The sequence below is a fragment of the Equus asinus genome, chromosome 23, assembly GCF_041296235.1.
Source record: "Equus asinus isolate D_3611 breed Donkey chromosome 23, EquAss-T2T_v2, whole genome shotgun sequence".
NCBI classification, from domain to species: Eukaryota; Metazoa; Chordata; class Mammalia; order Perissodactyla; family Equidae; genus Equus; species Equus asinus.
The window spans coordinates 67,540,598-67,557,668 of NC_091812.1; the positions used below are offsets into that span (position 1 = coordinate 67,540,598).

The 17,071-nt window shown below is 55.4% G+C and overlaps 1 protein-coding gene across 19 annotated transcripts in view; it reads right to left on the reverse strand.

Moving 5' to 3' along the window:
- Positions 1 to 9,266: 9,266 nt before the first annotated feature.
- WNK2 (WNK lysine deficient protein kinase 2) overlaps positions 9,267 to 17,071 on the reverse strand; it is a 117,291-nt gene continuing 109,486 nt past the window's right edge. For 7 of the 19 annotated variants that reach the window (XM_070495345.1, XM_070495343.1, XM_070495340.1 and 4 more), the window contains 3 exons: positions 15,924 to 16,183; positions 12,298 to 12,409; positions 9,268 to 9,466 (listed from right to left, as the gene is read on the reverse strand). In XM_070495345.1, the coding sequence (XP_070351446.1) occupies positions 9,441 to 9,466; positions 12,298 to 12,409; positions 15,924 to 16,183 (398 nt within the window). In that variant the 3' untranslated portion in view covers positions 9,268 to 9,440. Of the gene's footprint in view, positions 9,467 to 10,638; positions 12,410 to 15,923; positions 16,184 to 17,071 lie in introns of those variants that run through there. The other 12 variants (XM_070495329.1, XM_070495337.1, XM_070495334.1 and 9 more) reach the window with 3 other exon arrangements.

The window sequence follows — 17,071 nt, forward strand, 5'->3', positions numbered from 1 at the left end:
GGGTCTGTGTGTCCTGAGGGGAGGGAGGAGGGTCAGTGAGTCCTGAGGGGAGGGAGGAGGGTCAGTGAGTCCTGAGGGGAGGGAGGAGGGTCAGTGTCCTGAGAGGAGGGAACATGGTCTGTGTCCTGAGAGGACAAAGGCCTGGGGACGTCTGTGTCTCTGTCCACCTTTTCAGCCTAGCTCCAGTGGCTTGTGCCGTGTCACAGTTGTCAGGGTGAGTCCTGTGTGAGAGACCACAGGCCCTCGTGTGCCCTGGCCAGGGTGACCATCCTGTGGGGCTTGATTTATAACCGTTGCTGATTCCGGGAGCACGAACCTCAGTTCCACACCCTCAAACCTGAAACTCACGCACTGGGGGCCTCGGGCCTCATCGGTCCCTGTGGCCTTTGTTCTGCTCTTTGGCCTCTTGGTTTGGCTGAGTCCCAATATTAGAAAGGGGAGATTTTGTATGGAAATGCATTGTGTGTTGTAATTGCCCCGGGCCCTCCAGGGCCCTCCACACCCGGCCCAGTGGCCCCGGGGGCCCGTCAGGGGTGGCCCTGGAGGCAGTGGGCGGCCCCTCCCCACTGAGCCTTGATCCTTTAAGAGAAAGCTGAGACCTCACGACCCACGTGTAAAGCGCGGCTGGGTGCTGGGTACCCAAGAGATGCCCCTGTCCATAGGGGACGGCGAAGACAGGAGCCCCATTCCAGAGCCACGTGAGCCCTTCTTGGGACATTCCCGGTGCACCTGCCCGGGACCAATGCTGAGAGCGCTGGAAGCACCCTACACCCTCAAGGGGGCAGGTGACCCGGTGCCCACTCCTCTCTCCTGAGCACCAGCGACCCTGCTCCGCCCAGACAGCTCCTTCTTCCTGTAAAAAAGAAAGAAAGAAAGAAAAAAACAGAAAGAAGCTGCCCCTGGAGTGTGCTATTGCACATAACACAGCAGAACCAGGGGCCGGGGCTCCCGACTCAGTTTCCCCTCCTGTAAAAGGAGCAGGTGGGCCAAGAATCCGGCCCCAAGAGGGTTGGAGGCCTCTTCAGCACTGACAGTCTGGGTGTTTAGAAGTCGGTCCCAGCTCCCATCTCCGATTTTACTGAGATTCCACATTGTGAGGTGGGGCCCTGGGATAAGGGCTCAGTTGCACTGCGTACAAACACGTCATTTTCTTCTGATGACCTCCAGCCCCATAATGGCAGAGAAAGAGTAGGGCCTGTGGGAACAAGACGGGGGTAGGCCCAGTCCTCGTTTTCCCGAGCGCAGACACTGAGAACTTTTTAAAACACACCCTGCGATTATTTTCAGAGCTCTCCAGATCCATCGGGAAAGAAATGACGTCAGAACCCAAGGGCCCTCCAGCTGCGGCTCTGGCCCTCCGCGCATGGGCCCCCCGCCCCCGGGGAGTCACAGCCCGGCCTCCTTCTGCCCTCATTCCTGGCCCCCAAGCGGGGCAAGGGCGGGGGACACAGGGACGCTGGCACACCAGCTGTGACGGGCAGGGTTATGGGTCCCATGCAGGAAGCAAAGGCTTTCGACTTTTGCATGTGGGTGAGAGCTTCCCTCGTAGGCCCAGGGGCACGGGAGAGACCCCGCCAAGTCTCTTCTGAAGGGTCCCGGGCTGCTGCCCTCCGTGGCGAGCACGACACCCTCTCTGCTGAGGCCACAGGCAGGACTTAGGCCCAGGCCAGCCTGTGGACGGGTGTGGCGTGGCCCGAACAAAGTCTTGTTTTGTTTGGGGGAAATGTTCAAATGTCTGGAAACTGTGGAGCGTAGTGTAGTGATGAGCCCTGGGGACCCAGGGCCAGTCCCAGTGATGACCAGCTAACGGGCCTGTCTTACCATCTGTGACGGGCTGAACTGCGTCCCTCCCAATGTCCACATGCTGAAGTCCTAATGCGGCGCCTCAGGCTGGGGCTGTGTTTGCAGACCCAGCCTCCAAAGAGGTGACTGAGTTAAAATGGGTCATACGTGTGGGCCCTGACCCAGCGTGACTGGGGTCCTTGTAAGAAGAGGACATCAGGACACAGACACACACGGAGAGACGACCTGTGAGGACACAGGCAGGAGACAGCGTCTGCACACCCAGGAGAGAGGCCGCAGGAGGAACCAGCCCTGCCCGCACCCTGATCGCGGACATCCAGCCTCCAGGACTGTGGGAAACAGTGTCTGTTGTCTAAGCCGCCGTGCCTGTGGTGTTTGTTATGCAGCCCGAGCTGACTGACACACTGTCTCTACCCTCACCCACCACCCCAGCTCCAGGTGATTTTGAAGCAAATCCCAGACACCACGATGCTTGCTGGCATACAGTGCTTTTAAAGGGTTCCAACTTGTTTCCAATTACATAAAAACCAGGGCTGTCTGGCTCCTCTTAGAAAAGGAGTTCCAGTGACATGAGGTACTTGGCTGGCGGGTGCTCGTGGCTCAGAGCAGGGGTCTGGGAGGACAAGGCAGCTGCCTCCCTGCTCCCCGCCTGACGATTGCAGCATCCGGGGATTTGACACCTCCCGTCGCTGAGCTGACCAGATGAGTAGGAAGAGAATGCCGGGAACAGAGGCTCCAGGCCAGCCCTGATTTCACATCTACCCCGTTTAGACCACGTGCCCGTCACACCCAGCAGGGCTTCTCCTCCAGCAGCACTGGCCTGCTGGGGAGCAGGGTGCCCCTGCCAGAGTCTGGGGAGACACTTGGGCACTGAGCCCAGGGGTGACGCTGCCTCACCATGACCTGCCGTGACCTGGGCCAGTGGCCCAGACGGTGGTTGACATCCTGCTATTTGCTGGAAGGTGCCTGTGATAGAAGCTTCCAAAACGTGGCTCCGATGCAGACCAAGAAATGGGGCAGGCCATGCAGCAGGGGGTCAGGGTCCAAGTCTCCAGCCCATCGCCCGCCAGTCGGGTGCCGGGGCGTCTGACGTGCCATGGCTTAGTTTCCCCCGTACAACAGAGACTGAGCGAGGTCATCAGGGGCTGCCGTCCCCTTCCCGGCCCCTGACCCCCTGACAGGGTGGGAGCAAGCCCCTGCCCCCAGCACATGGTGGGTCCTGCCCCTGCTCTGGCTCGGCGTCGGCCAGGCTCGTTCCCTGTCCACCAACCCATTCACTCACCCCACAAGCAGCACTGAGCACTCCCAAGAGCAGGCGGCCGTGGTGGAGACACATTCTCCTTCGGGGGCACAGAAAACCAAGGAAGAAAGAAAACAATGGAGAAACTCACGCTCCATCGAAAGAGAACCCACACGGCGACAAAGATGGCGGGGCAGCCGGCTGGGCCTCGTGCTGAGAGGGTCTGGGCTCCCCTGGAGGGGAGGTGGGCACGGGAGAGGAGCAGCTTGTGGATGTGCACATGACCCAGCACACAGTGCCTATGCACAGTGCCCAGGGGGCGAGTTTGGACAATGTACTCCCTGGTGACATCACCCTGAGAGAGCAGACTCCCGTCACCTCCGGAAGTCTCCTTCTGTCCTCCGCCATCTCCCAGGTACCCCAGGCGTCCTCCTGTCCCTGGGGATCCGATGTCAGTATGGCCGGGCCTGCACAGGGGCGAGTCCGGTCCCCAGCCATTCCAGAGAAGGCTGGTGGGAAGGTCATGCCCTGTGAGGACTTGTGCTGCCCTTTCTCTGAGGTCAGCACCTGGAGTGGACAGGTCACAGGGTAAGCAAGCTTTAACTCTATTAGAAGCTAGGTTGTTTCCCGAGCGCTGGCACCAGTCTGCGTCCCTCTGGCTGTGGGAGGTCCTGGTTCCAGCTTCGTCTCGGCTTCACCAGCATCGGCGGTCGGTGCTTCCAATTTCAAGGGGCGTGCAGCGGGTTGTAATCCACATTCTTGAAATGACTGGTGATTTTGAGAACCTTTTCATGTGCTCCTTTGCCATCCAGAGCTTGTCTATGGTGAAGTATCTCTTTAAATCCTTTGCTCATCAAAAAAATTGGTGTATGTTGTTGTTATCGCATTTTTGAAATTCTTTATGTCACCAGGTACCAGTCTGCGGCTCGTCTCATTCTCTTAACCGTGTCTTCTGAAGAGAAGTTTTGATTTTAATAAACTCCGATTCATGAATTTTAAAAAAAAATATTGTGCTTTTGGTGTTGTATTTAATAAATCTTTGCCTAACTCAAGGTCATAAAGATCTTATTTTTTCCTAAAATTTTTATATTGGGTCTTTGGTCCATTTTGACTTGACTTTTGTATATGGTGAAGTATGATCAAAGTTTTGGTTTTTTACACCTGGATATCCAACTGGTCCAGAACCATTTGTTGAAAAGATTATCCTTTCTTCACTGAATTCCTTGGTGCTTTTGTTGAAAATCAAGTGTCCTTTATGTGTAGGTCTGATCCTGAACTCCTTACTCTGTTCCACTGATTTATTAATCTATCTCGATGCCATTAGCACACGATCTTGATTGCCGTGTTCCATGATATGTTTTATCCTGGTTATCTATTTCTTCTTAAGTAAGCTTTGGTAATTTGTACCTTTCAAGTAATTTGTCCGTTTCATCCAAATGGTCAAATTTATTGGCATAAGATGCTCATAATAGTCCTTTATAACCCTTTTACTATCTATAGGATCAGTCTTTTTTTTTTTTTTCCCAAAGATTTTATTTTTTTTTTCCTTTTTCTCCCCAAAGCCCCCAGGTACATAGTTGTATAGTCTTCGCTGTGGGTCGTTCTAGCTGTGGCATGTGGGACGCTGCCTCAGCGTGGTTGGATGAGCAGTGCCATGTCCGCGCCCAGGACTCAAACCAACGAAACACTGGGCTGCCTGCAGTGGAGCACGTGAACTTAACCACCCGGCCACGGGGCCAGCCCCTCTATAGGATCAGTCTTGATGTCACTTCTCTCATTTGTGACATTAATAATTTGTGTCTTCTCTTTTTTCCTGCTTAGTCTAGAGAGTGGGTTTTCAGTTTTATTGGGTTTCTTTGCTTTTGGTTACATTGATATCTCTATTGTTTTCTTGCTGTCTATTTCATTGATTTTTATTATTCAATTTCTTATGCTTACATTGGATTTAAATATGTGTGTGCTCTCTTCCTTTGCTAGTTTCTTAGGCGGGAGATGAAGTCACTGACATGCCACCTTCTTTTCTGATACAGGCTGGATGTTATCAATTTTCTCCTAAACACTGCTTTAGAATGTCCTGCCAATTTTGATATGTTGTGTTTTCATTTTCATTCAGTTTAAATTTTTTTCAGGGTTTCTCCTTTGACTTCTTTGATTTGTGGGTTATTTAGAAGAGTGTTATTTCATTTCCAAATATTTGGATATTTTCCAGAGATCTGTTATTGATTTCTAATTTGATTCCATTGCAGTCAGAGAACACCATTTGTATGACTCGAAGCCTTTAGAATTTATTGTCCCTCTTTTTTTTGTTGAGGAAGATTCACCCTTAGCTAACATCCATGCCAATCTTCCTCCATGTTTTAGTATGTTGGCCACCATCACAGCATGGCTAGTAACAGAGCGGTGTAGATCTGCACCCAAGAACTGAACCCAGGCCGCCAAAGCAGAGCGTGCTGAACTTAACCACTAGGCCACCAGAGCTGGCCCTGTTGTCCCTCATTTTCATGGCCCAGAATGTGGCCTATCTTGGTCCATGGACCATGTACACATAAAAAGAACACATGTTCTGCTGTGGGTGGGCGTTTAGAAATGTCCACCAGGCCAAGCTGGTTGACAGTGTAGTTCACGTCTGCTGTGTTCTCTGTGGCTGTGGTGGTCACTCTGCAGAAACAGGAGGGGCTTCCAGCCCAAATTTGGCTTGGATGTTGAGGTTGATGACACCACCATACACACATCAGGAGAGGATGAAAAGGCTTGTTACTTGAATGATGAGGCTTTCTGGTCCACAGTGGATTGAGGGAGCAGGGAAGGGAGACGGGCTTGGGGTTTTTATGGTGGTTGGGGGGAGGGTCAGGACGGGGGCTTCCACGCATGGCGTGAATTTCCCACAGCGCCAAGAGAGGGGGCACAGGGTTTCTATCTGAGTGTGCAGAAGGGGACACATAGGGAAGAGAGAGGGTGAAGCTTAAACGCTGTCAGCAGTCAGACACCAACAACGGGATGGAGGCAGGCTCATTACGGTGGTTTTCTGCCTGCTTGTTCGATGAACCATTGAGAGAGGGACATCGAAGTATCTGACTACAGTTGTGGTCAGTTTCTCTCTGCAGTTCTGTCCACTTTCCTCATGCATCGTAAAGCCCTGTGATTGGGGCAGAAACGTTTAGAATTGTATGTATCTTGGTGAGTTGACCCCTTTGCATTCTGAAATGATGTCTTTGCTCTCATAATGAGCTCTGCTCTGAAATCTGCATTTTTGTATATTAGTCGCTCCAGCTTACTTTTGACTGATGTTAAATGGTCTATCTTGTCTATCCTTTACCTTACTATGTGTCTTTATATTTAACGTACGTTTACTGTAGGCAACATATAGTTGGATCTTCTTTAAGTACAATCTGACAATTTCTTTTAATTGGAGCGATCAGACCACTTACACACCATTACAAATGTGGTTACTGACATATTAGGGTTAAGTCTATCATCTTGCAATTTGATTTTATTTATCTCATGTGTTCTTTGGTCCTCTTTTCTCTTTTCTGCAGCTGTGTGTGCTTGAGTTTCAAACCAGGAGCTCTGTGGCCTCAGTGTTAGTGCATTGACCAGCCCTGTGCAGCTCGCCTGGTGTGCTCGCCACTGCCCCATCCCTGATGCTGATGCATTAGGTCTGGGGAGGGATGCTCAGCTCTGCAAGCTCACGTGGGGTCCAGCAAAGTGGCTCCTTTCAGTTTTCTGTCACAAGAATGTCTTGACACACCCCTCTTCTCTCTCTCCATGTATAAGTATTTGGTATTCACCTAATTTTAAAATGTGTTTGCAAGTGGAGACAAGTATAGAGAGTTTCAATCTTATGAATGGATTTTACACCCAAATTATTTAATAAGCCATGAGCTATGGACTGCATGTTTGTGTCGTCCCCCCCCCCCCCGCCAGATTCCTATGGTGAAGCCATAACGTAACATAATGTAACGTCCACAGTGACTGTCTGGAGACGGGGCCTCTACGGAAGCACTGAGATTAAACGAGGTCGAGGTCGTAGGGCGGAGCCCCGATCCAATAAGATTAGTGTCCCTCTACCAAGAGGAAGAGAAACAGAGCGCTCTCGCTCTCTGTGTGTGCACAAAGAAGAACTCACGCAGGCAGTGGTGAGATGATGGGACCGACGTGCCAGGAGGAGAGGCCTCAGAATGAAACCTACAGGCCGCGCCGTGATCCTGACTTCCGGCCTCCACGCCGTGAGCATCTGTTGTGTAAGCCGTCCCATCTGTATGCCCAAGACAACATGATAAATCAAGGCTGGGCACGGCAGCCAGGGCCGGAGCGGTGGACACATCTGGCGGGTGAGGCAGAGTGCAGAGAGCCTCGGGCTCCCAGACATGGGATTAGGCTCACCCCGCGGGCTCCGGGCAGCCGCGGGGTGTTTCTGAGTAGCAGACAAGGCTGGGCATGCCGGGCCCCCGGAGGCCAATGTGCAGGATCCCCTGGGCGTCGGCTGGACGTCACCTTCGCTGGCCCGTCCTTCCACCTGTGCTGATCAACGGCAAATCGACAGCTGCTTCCAGAGGGCCGTCCCATCTGTAGTCCGCGTGTGGGGTGAGGTGGGGCAGACTCTGCGACTCAGGGTCCCAGGAGGTGAGGGGGTGCCCATGGCTCCCGCCCAGAAGACGTGCTGGGGGCCGGGGGGAAGCTCTCGCGGTGCTGCGCTGCAGACAGTGGTCAGTCTGTCCAGGCCCTCCACCCCCACTGCTCTCCTCACTTGCCAAAAGCCCGCCCACAGTCAAGGAGCCTGGGTGCTGCCCACTCGGAAATCCCGGGGGAACCCTCGGCCCTCTCAGGTCCTGCGTCCAAGGGCTGTCATGACTGCCCACGAGCCCCTGCTGGGCATCCAGCTTCGTCTGCCCTCTCCATTTTTACCACTCACTCAGGTACTGTTTTTATCGTCCCCATAGTGACTACTACGTCACCACCAACGTTGACCCTTAGCGCCTGCACTACTGCTGCTTAAGACGAGTGATTCGAACGAATCTGCCGTCTGAAAAGGTAAACTATGCATTACTGTCGTCGGAAGAAAACCAGTAACAGGAGCTGCAGACGGTGACAAAACGAATGCAATGAAAACAGGTGGTGGTGTGACAGCGACTACACACCTGCCCGCACTGCTTTGTCACTGGAGAGCAGGGGTCCAAGGCCACCGCACGTGCCAGGCGTGTCCACCTGACATGGGCAGCCACACCGAGTGGCGGGAGCTGGGAGGGCGGCCCCCACGCACGGCCCGAGCCGTGCCTGCACGCCCTGGGGAGCCCACGGCCCTCTGCTTTCTCCAGCCAGTTGTGTGGGAGTTAAGTCTCGGGGGCTGGCATTTTGTCATGACGAACATGACATTTGGGAACGTCCACGACAACAGCCAGGTCACAGCAGCATCTGGGGCTCCCCTGGTGACCCGACCCAGGTGCTGCTGGCCCTCCCCATGCTCATCACTGGAGGAAACGCTACGGCGCAGAGATTAATGAGAACACACACGCACTACCCAACCTGACGTGTGGGCCCCTGAGGTTACCCCAGACCCCCGCCCAGTGTGAGCCCCCACCGGCCAGGCTGCCATCTCCCACCACGTGTTTCCCATGAGGCCGCCCGCAGGCTTCCCACCCTCACACTGTGTGTCAGACCCCCACCCCGGGGGACCAGTGCACCTGGCCTGCCTCCCACTGCAGCCAAGGTCCCAGGTCACGTGGACTCTGGAGGAAGGGCCATGTCGGGCCACTGTGGACGCCCACTGCGCCTGGGGGTGGGTGACACGGAGCAGGAAGCTGAGGCGTGCAAAGGCCCAAGTCTGTGCGGGTGGCAGGCCACATCCGGATACGGGCACCACTGCTCGCCCTCCCGAGCGTGACCTCCAGGCCCCATGGAGAATGGGGCTGCCCTGGGAGTGACGGGGAGAACTCTGAACATGGCAGCCAGGCCACCATGATCCACAGCCTCGGCTGCTTCTCCAAGAAGAGGGACCGTGTCACCCGTCTGACCCGTCCTGTGTGTCCCCAGCCGAGGATGGAGCCCACAGGTGCACTGAACGGCACTGTTTGAACCACGAACTCTCACGGCCACACCCAGGACACGCTCGAAGTGTGTCCAGACCCGCCCCCGGCAGCCAGGGCCCCTCCATGCCTCCCTCACTCACTGACTCAGGCCACCTGCCATCTGGGGCCGCCGGAAAGGACAGTTTGAAAAACCGAAGTCCCTTTTCCCCCAAAATATTTTTTATTCTTGTGTTACATTTGTGTTTCCAATTGTGAATAAAAAATGCTTAGAAAGTGGTTACAAAACAGCGTGAACCGGACACGAGGTGAGGGCGCGGCTTCTCCAGGAGACGACATGGGGCTTGGCGTCGGGTGGGTCCGCCTGCCTGGGCTCAGTCGGGCTTCTCACTCTCAGAATCTAGAAAACAAAACCGCCACAGCTCATTACAGGCCCGACGCGGACACACGAGGCCCTGCTCTCCAGGGAGGCGACGGCAACACCAGAGCACTCACGCTCCTTGGGGTCCGGCGGCCTGACTGCGGCCATGCACCGTGCAGACTGAGCAGCTGCCCACACCAGACGGGCTGCCCCGCGCCCAACGGCAGCAGCACTGGACCGAGCTGTGTCTGGCTCCTTGGCCACCGCGAGAGAGGCAGCAACCCCGAGGGGCCCCACCTCGGCCCAGGGCCAGCGCTGAGACGAGAGGCCACACGGGGCTGGGGCCCCTCTGAGAGCAGAGGGACAGAGCCAGACTGCATCTCGACGGGAACGCGGGATGAGCGCAGCAGCCGCCACCAGCCTGAGTGCTTGCAGGGGCGCAGGCCGCCAAGCGCAAGGCCATCAAGGGCAGGCCAGCCAGAAACATGTGCTGAGCCCCACGGGGGCCTCCCCACCCTGCACCTGCCCCAAGTCCTCTCTGTGCACAGACGCTGACCCAGGACAGGGGGCAGAAGAGCCCCGCATCCCCCCAGCTCTGTCCACGGTGAGTCACGCAAACCTGGTTTTCTCCAGGATAGCCAGTGTGGACAGGGGGCAGAAGAGCCCCGCATCCCCCCAGCTCTGTCCACGGTGAGTCACGCAAACCTGGTTTTCTCCAGGATAGCCAGTGTGGACAGGGGTCAGAGCCACCCCTTAGATGGCCACAAGACTCACGCTCTTCATGCGGCTGACCCACTGCACGTCTAAATGCAGTTCAAGTTCAGAATGGTTGAAAGCCGGGCAAACAGGCTAACTCAGGCCTGGAGCCAGCAGAGGCCGGTCCTTGGGCCCAGGCCACTCCCGGTGGGTGCCATGTGCAGGTGACAGGGCCCCACCCAAAACCCCATTCTCGTCCCCCAAGCTAGGTTGGCTCAGCGTCCACCACACCTGGCTCTGGTCAGGGAGACCACACCCCTGCTCAGCCCCCGGGCCCCGGTCGGCTGCCCCAGCCTCCTGGGCGAGGGGTCAACGGTGGGCACGGAGCTGATGTGATGCTGTGCCCAGGGCAGGGCAGCGCAGCCCGCCCGGGCGGCCTGTTCCATCCTCCCTGAGAGGCTGGCCGGTTTGGCTTTCACGTGAACAGAGGGTAAGACAAAGATGTTGTTCCACACTGTTTTCAAGCAAAAACGTTTATTTTCTCCTTCATATATACAGTCTCTTGGGGTTCCGTGTCACTGGCCATCCGTGTATAGAGCCAGGGCTCCAAACCTATGTCCGGTGCAACAGAGGGAGTAGGTGGGCAGCTTCCACCACCCTCAGGACCAGGCGCACGCGCTTCTCAACAAGGGACCGAGGGGCACGTTCCAGAGAACAGAAATCTCTTACTGCACATCTGCCCTGGCAGAAGACTCTGCCTAACGGCCTGGAGAATTCAATTCTAACTGAATTGACGGAATAATATATTTAAACCCATAACTCAGCCAGTTCTAGTGAGGTCCCAAAGTCCAGCAGAACCATAAAGTCACGGCTGGCAGCGCAGCCAGCTGCCTCCCAGCAGCAGCGGGATGTACCGGGGTCCGTGAGGCGCGGGGCCCTCGGCTCCCTCTGAGATGAGCCCCACTGGAAGCCCCGGAGAGGAACCCTCCCGCCCGGCAGGGTGGCCTCGGGGCCTGGAGAACAGCAGGAGGCCAGAGCGGGTAGAGCAGCTGCAAGCGAGGCCCAGGTGGCCACGGGCCTCAGCGCAAATAATGGAGAAGGCAGGCAGGCCGGCAGGAGTCAGCAGATCCCCCAGCCGAAGGGGCCGCGCTGTCTCTGCAGGGCTCCTGCTCCCCACACACACCCTTCCCTGCCCACACTCAGAGCAGCCCGGCTGGCTTTGGGTCATGGGGGCATGTTCGCTCACCTAGCTCTTCCCAGCAGGTTCCGCACAGCCAAACACAGTTCCTTCATAGGAGACCCACTCCCACGAGCAACCCACTGCCCGGGAACCACGTACCCCTAGGCTGCCTGCTGGCCACGCTGCAGTTGAGGGTGCGTCCATCTGTCTACTCCCAGTGCCCGCAGAAGCCCACCAGAGAGGTCTCGTTTTATGAGCACAAAGCAGAGCTCCCTAGCATCTGCAACTCTGATATTCAAGATCGATAACTCAATTCTTTTTAAAAAAAGGCATTTTCAACACAAAACTAAAGATCAGACTTTAGCTTAAGATTTGTAAACCACTCATCTCTCTGTAACTTAAAATGGGAAACTAAGATGTGGACACACAAGCCAATTGCAAATGAAATACACCTTTTCCGATATATGATTGTTTTTTAACATCTCTTTCCATCAGGCAACGGAAAAGCTGGAATTCAAGGCACTGTACTTCTCAGGGTGATCGCAACGTTCTAACCATCAATTCAAGTACAGAAGGGGGTGCAGAGACTGCAAGTGTAGACCAGGGGACTAAGAGGGGACAGTGTCTGCAGCAGTAGAGGAAGCGAGGATGCTGCCCACGCCGGGTCCCACACCCGCGGGCAGGCGGGGCAGGGCGCGGAGGCCCAACCACAGCCCGGCTGCTCGGGGCTGTTCAGTTCAGGTGTTCCATCTGGTAAGTGGCTGGACAGAAAGCTATGTGATCCTCAGCCTGGGGCCGGGCTCACTGACCGCAGGCGGCTGCAAGGACACGGGAAGCACGGAGCCCGCTGTGCCCACGCCTGGTCCCCAGGCAGGGTTCCAACTGCCCGCTGGGGCTGCCCAGGGCCCCCAGGACACTGGAGTCGGGAGCAGACGTCTGTACTGGCCCAGAGGCAGTGCACAGGGCGGGGCTGGGAGGCCGGAGAGGGCAGTACCTGGCATGGGCACAGGCAGAGCTGGGGTGGCTCCGGGAATGACGGCGGTGGGCAGAGGGCCGGGCGCCGGGGCCAGACACGGCGTCCCCACTGCTGCTCGAGGCGTGTTCATCTACAAGACAAGAACAGGAAGGCACATGTGGCCATATCAGCCGGCCTCCCCAGTGGCCGTGGGGGTCCTTGTGGTTTCTCCGTCCTCGGGAGAGTGTCCCAGGACCTCCACGGGTGACTTCTAAGGGCTGACACCAGAGTGACAGCATGGGGCTGGCGGGAAACGGCCACCCCCCCTCTTTCACTCACCAAAGCTGCACCCCCTCACTTCTGGGCCGCACACCATGGCTGTCCACGGGCCAGGGGGTTCGGAGTAGACCCCGCAGGGCCTGACCCTTGAAGACACAGTGAGCCATACCCCCACCCAAAGGCCTCCTGCTTGGCTGGTCAGAGCCATCGCGGGAGGACCAGAGCCGGGAGCTGTGGGGGGCGAGTGCCCAGAGTGCGCAGCCAATGGCAGGGCAGTCCCTTCGCTCTCCACATCAAAGCACAACAGCACAGGGACAGGGAGCGGAGCTGCGATGGTGGGTGAGGCCAGCGTGGCTGTGATGCAGAGACCTGAGGAGGCTGCTGCGTGGGAGGAGATGACAGACCAACAGCTTCCAAACCCTCCAACCCGGCAATATAAAAAAGGTAAAACATCAAACCAAGCGGGTTTCCCAGGAAGGCAATGCTGCTGCCCCAGCGGGAAACACAGCAGCTCCCCGCAGCTGTGCCCCAAGGGAGAGCCCGGGGTGCCCTCCGCAGACTCAGGAGAGCATCTGGGCAACTCCACTGCTTCACGCAGGCACAGCAGCCGAGGCCAGAGGGCGCTTCTCCCCGTGTGAGGGGCACCCACAGACCCACAGCCAGCCCCGGGCCCAAGTGAGATCCAACTGCTCTTCCCCAAGGTCCCCGCTCCCGGCCAGCGCTGCGTGGGAAGTCTCGGCCACGCAAGAAAAGGAACAAGAGGCACAGAGTGGAAAGGAAAAAGGAAAACCATCCTTACCTACAGATGACAAGACTGTGTACAGAAAACCCAGAAGAACAGATAAACCAATTTCTAGAACCAGCAAGCAAACGTAGTGAGATCGTGGACTACGAGGTACAGAAATGAACCACGTTTCTACACACCAGCAACACACAACTGGGGAGCGCACTTTAAAACAACACAATCTACAGGCGCGTTCCAAAACATCAACAACCCAGGGATAAATCCGATGAAAGAATCACCACCAGCGAACACCTTCACACTGAAAACGACAAAACTTTGCTGAGAGGAAATAAAAAAGATAGGAATTAACAGAGAGATGTCATGTTTACAGGAGGACCCCACTGTGCACACGTCAAGCCCTACCCAGTTCATCACAGAGTCGACAGAATCCCAACCAAAACCCCACACGGCCATTGTGCTGAAATTAACAGGCTGTTTCTAAAATGTAGACGGAAATGTTAAGGACCTAGAAATCTCGTTCAACTAGAATGCAATTAATGCCACCGAGCTGTATACTTACAAATGGCTAAAATGGTAAATTTTGTTACACGTATTTTACCATAATAAAAAAATTGGAAAACAGAGTGAAGTTCTGACACATACTACCATGTGGATGAACTTTGAAAACCTTATGCTGAGTGAAATAAGCTGGACACAAGAGGGAAAATACTGTGTGACGCCACTCATACGGGGTCCCCAGAGTTGTCCAATTCACACAGACAGAAGGCAGAAGTGTGGCGGGTTCCGAGGGGCGGTACAGGCAGATTACCAGAAAGGGGAGTGGCGAGTTATTTCCTAATGAGTAGTTTCTGTGTGGGATGATGAAAAAGGTCTAGAAATGGACAGTGGTGAAGGTTGCACACTGTGAATATAATTAACGCCACTGAACTATATGTGTAAAAATCATTAAAATGGTAAACTTTGTTATATAGATTTACCACAATTTAAAGAACAGTAAAACAAATAAACGAGACTTTAGTAAGAACCCCAGCTATCTGAACAACACGGGTAGCAGGGGCAGCTGATGGGCACGGCCCAGCACGGGCAGCGCAGCCAACGTGGTGGTGCACAGCCAGCAGCAGAGGCCAGCCTGCCCAGGGCTCGGGGCACAACTGCAGGGCCGTGGGCCACGGTAAGGACTCTCAACTGTGTCCCAGAATAACAGAGAATGACTTGAGCAGTTGGACTGATGGAGGTGTGGCTGTCGGGAGGGTGCTGAAGGTGTCCAGAAAAATGGGGGCGTTCAGACTGGGCGTGTGGACGGAGAGGGAACGAAAGAGGTGGCCTCTAGCATCCGTGGAGCAGCAACCAAGACTGCGGACTCGGGTCAAAAGGCCAGTCCCGGCAGATTTTAAAGACTGAAAACACAAAGTGTGCTCTCTTATCACAGTGCAATTAGCCTAAAAAACAGTAATAAAAAGATCATGAGGAAATACATAACTCGATTACTTCAAATCACAGTGGAAGTTACAAACTATTTTTAACTGAAGGTTAAAGAAAATGCTACATATCAAAATCTTTGGGATGCAGCTAAAAACCACTAGAGGGAGCATCACAGCCTGAGCGCAGACAGGATCAAAGGCTGGAAACCCATGAGCGGTGCATCTAAAGGAACCTTCTAGAACAAAAAAATCAACCCAAAGATAGAAGGAAAGAAATAATAAAAGGAATAAACTAATGAAACATACAACAAAGAATATCATCAAAACCCGAAGGAGTTCTTTGAAGAGGCTGGTAAATCTATCAACCCCTAAGAGGGCTGCGTGAGGGGAGAGAGCACGGGAGCAAGCGCACCCTCGGAAATCACCGCTATCGGGAACGAAAAACAAGACATCCCTGCACATCCTGCCACTGTGGGGAGAGAAGGTGTTATGAACAATTTTATGCCAACTAACTTGAAAACTCAGATAAATTTAGAGACGTACCAACTGCCAGAAAAGCAGAGTTTAACAGAGCGGCGAAACAGGAAATCCAATCGTGCCAACTAGAAAAGGAACCGCACCATAAGGAAAACCTTCCCCTCCAGGGAGTGAGACACGCGTGATAATGCAGCAAACGGTCAATCACGCTGTGCGGGTGGGGCACGCAAGAGTTCCCCACGGAATTCTCAACTCTTTGTGTGTTTGAAGTTTTTTAAAGTGAAAGGTCATAGAGAAACCTTCCCACACTGAAAAACAAAACTCCACCCCAGACAGCTTCGCCAGTGAGAACGTAATCTCGCACAAGCTCCTTCAGAAGATGGAAAAAGCGGGAACACCCCTCCTCCAGGTGGGTCACGAAGTCGGCAGTCCTGGTGCAGGAACACACAGGTGACAACGCCCAAGACTGCAGCTCCCCGCCTGGCCCCATGTGGTCTGGGAGCCTGGGCTAAAGCCCAAAGGGGTGTCCCCGGGGGTGGTGTGCAGGTCCCGCCCGCTCCGCCGGCCGGGGTCAGAGCGAGGACAGACGGGGCTGGCCCACAGGGATGAGGCCACACCTGCCGGGTCTGGGCCAGTCCCGCCTAGATGGCACCCGAAGCCATGCTGGGGGTTGCTCTGCTGGACCTGGGGTCGCAGCCCCGCTCCCACCCAGTCCCCCCTCCACCCCACCGTGCCCCACTTACAGCCCGTGCCTCGCCGGGGGCCAGCGGCCGGCCTGCCGGGGCCTCCATATCGTGCAGCTTCTGCGTCTGCTTCAGCTGGTTGAGCGATGGCTTCAGCTGCGTGGCCCCAGCCGTCTTGCTCGTCCACTCGTCCACCAGCTTGTGCAGGTCATCCGTGAAGGTGCCCTTCTTATTGTTGCTGTTGTTCACCTGTGCCTGGACGTGCAGGGCTGGCTGGGGGCCCGGCTCAGGGCCCGGGACCAGGCTGCTGGTGGAGGACCCTGGGGAGCACACACGGGCTGGGGTTGGTGACAGCGCACGCCAGCTCCACAGCCGGCTGCAGTCACTCTTACGATGGTCTCGCTCAAGCCTGGCAACACCTTGCTTCAGGAGATGGTCTGCATTTGGGGCCCTGCGCCAGTTTTGGACACAGTGTGGCATTTCCAGGGGCTGAGGGGGCACTGGGCTGTGCCAGGAGACTCACCCATCTCATTGGCCAGGCCAGGGGACAGGACCCCAGCAGCCGGCAGCCTTATGCAGCACCCACTCTGCGCTCATGCTGCCCGCAACCACCAGGCTCCCGTGTGAGAGCTCAGGAAACTCCTGGCGCAGTCAGACAGCCTGGGGCGAGCTCCTCTGGCCTCTGCACTGTCAGCTCTAACACAAGGACTCGGAGGAGGCGCGACAGTGCTCTGAGCAGACCGCTCAGCACGCAGCAGCTGCTGCATCCTTCCAGCAGAGAGGAAACGCTCGCAGGAGGCTGGACTGCTGGCATTCCCACGCATGTGAAGGGCTACGTGGTGTGGGGTTTAAGACAGAAATTGCACCTCTCCTCATCAGAGCATCTGGGGAAAGTACTAACAAAGGGTAGAAACACCGTGAGCCTTCCAATGTGGGCCCCCAAGCTGTCCGTGGGGCCGAAGCCTGTAGCAGGGGAGCTGGGAGGCCTGGCCACCCCGAAGGCCTGGGGGCCGCAGCTCAGGCGAGGCCAGATGAACACAAGCCCAGCTGGCCACTTCGCTGAAGATTTTTTCTAAATGACCAAATCAGGACTTTTAAACTTTTAAAAATTGTCCCCTTCTCTCCTCTCCAACACAGTTTCTGGTTGGCAATTTTGAATAAACCAATTATTGCATTTTCTGCATTAAAAAAATAACCTAATGACCATC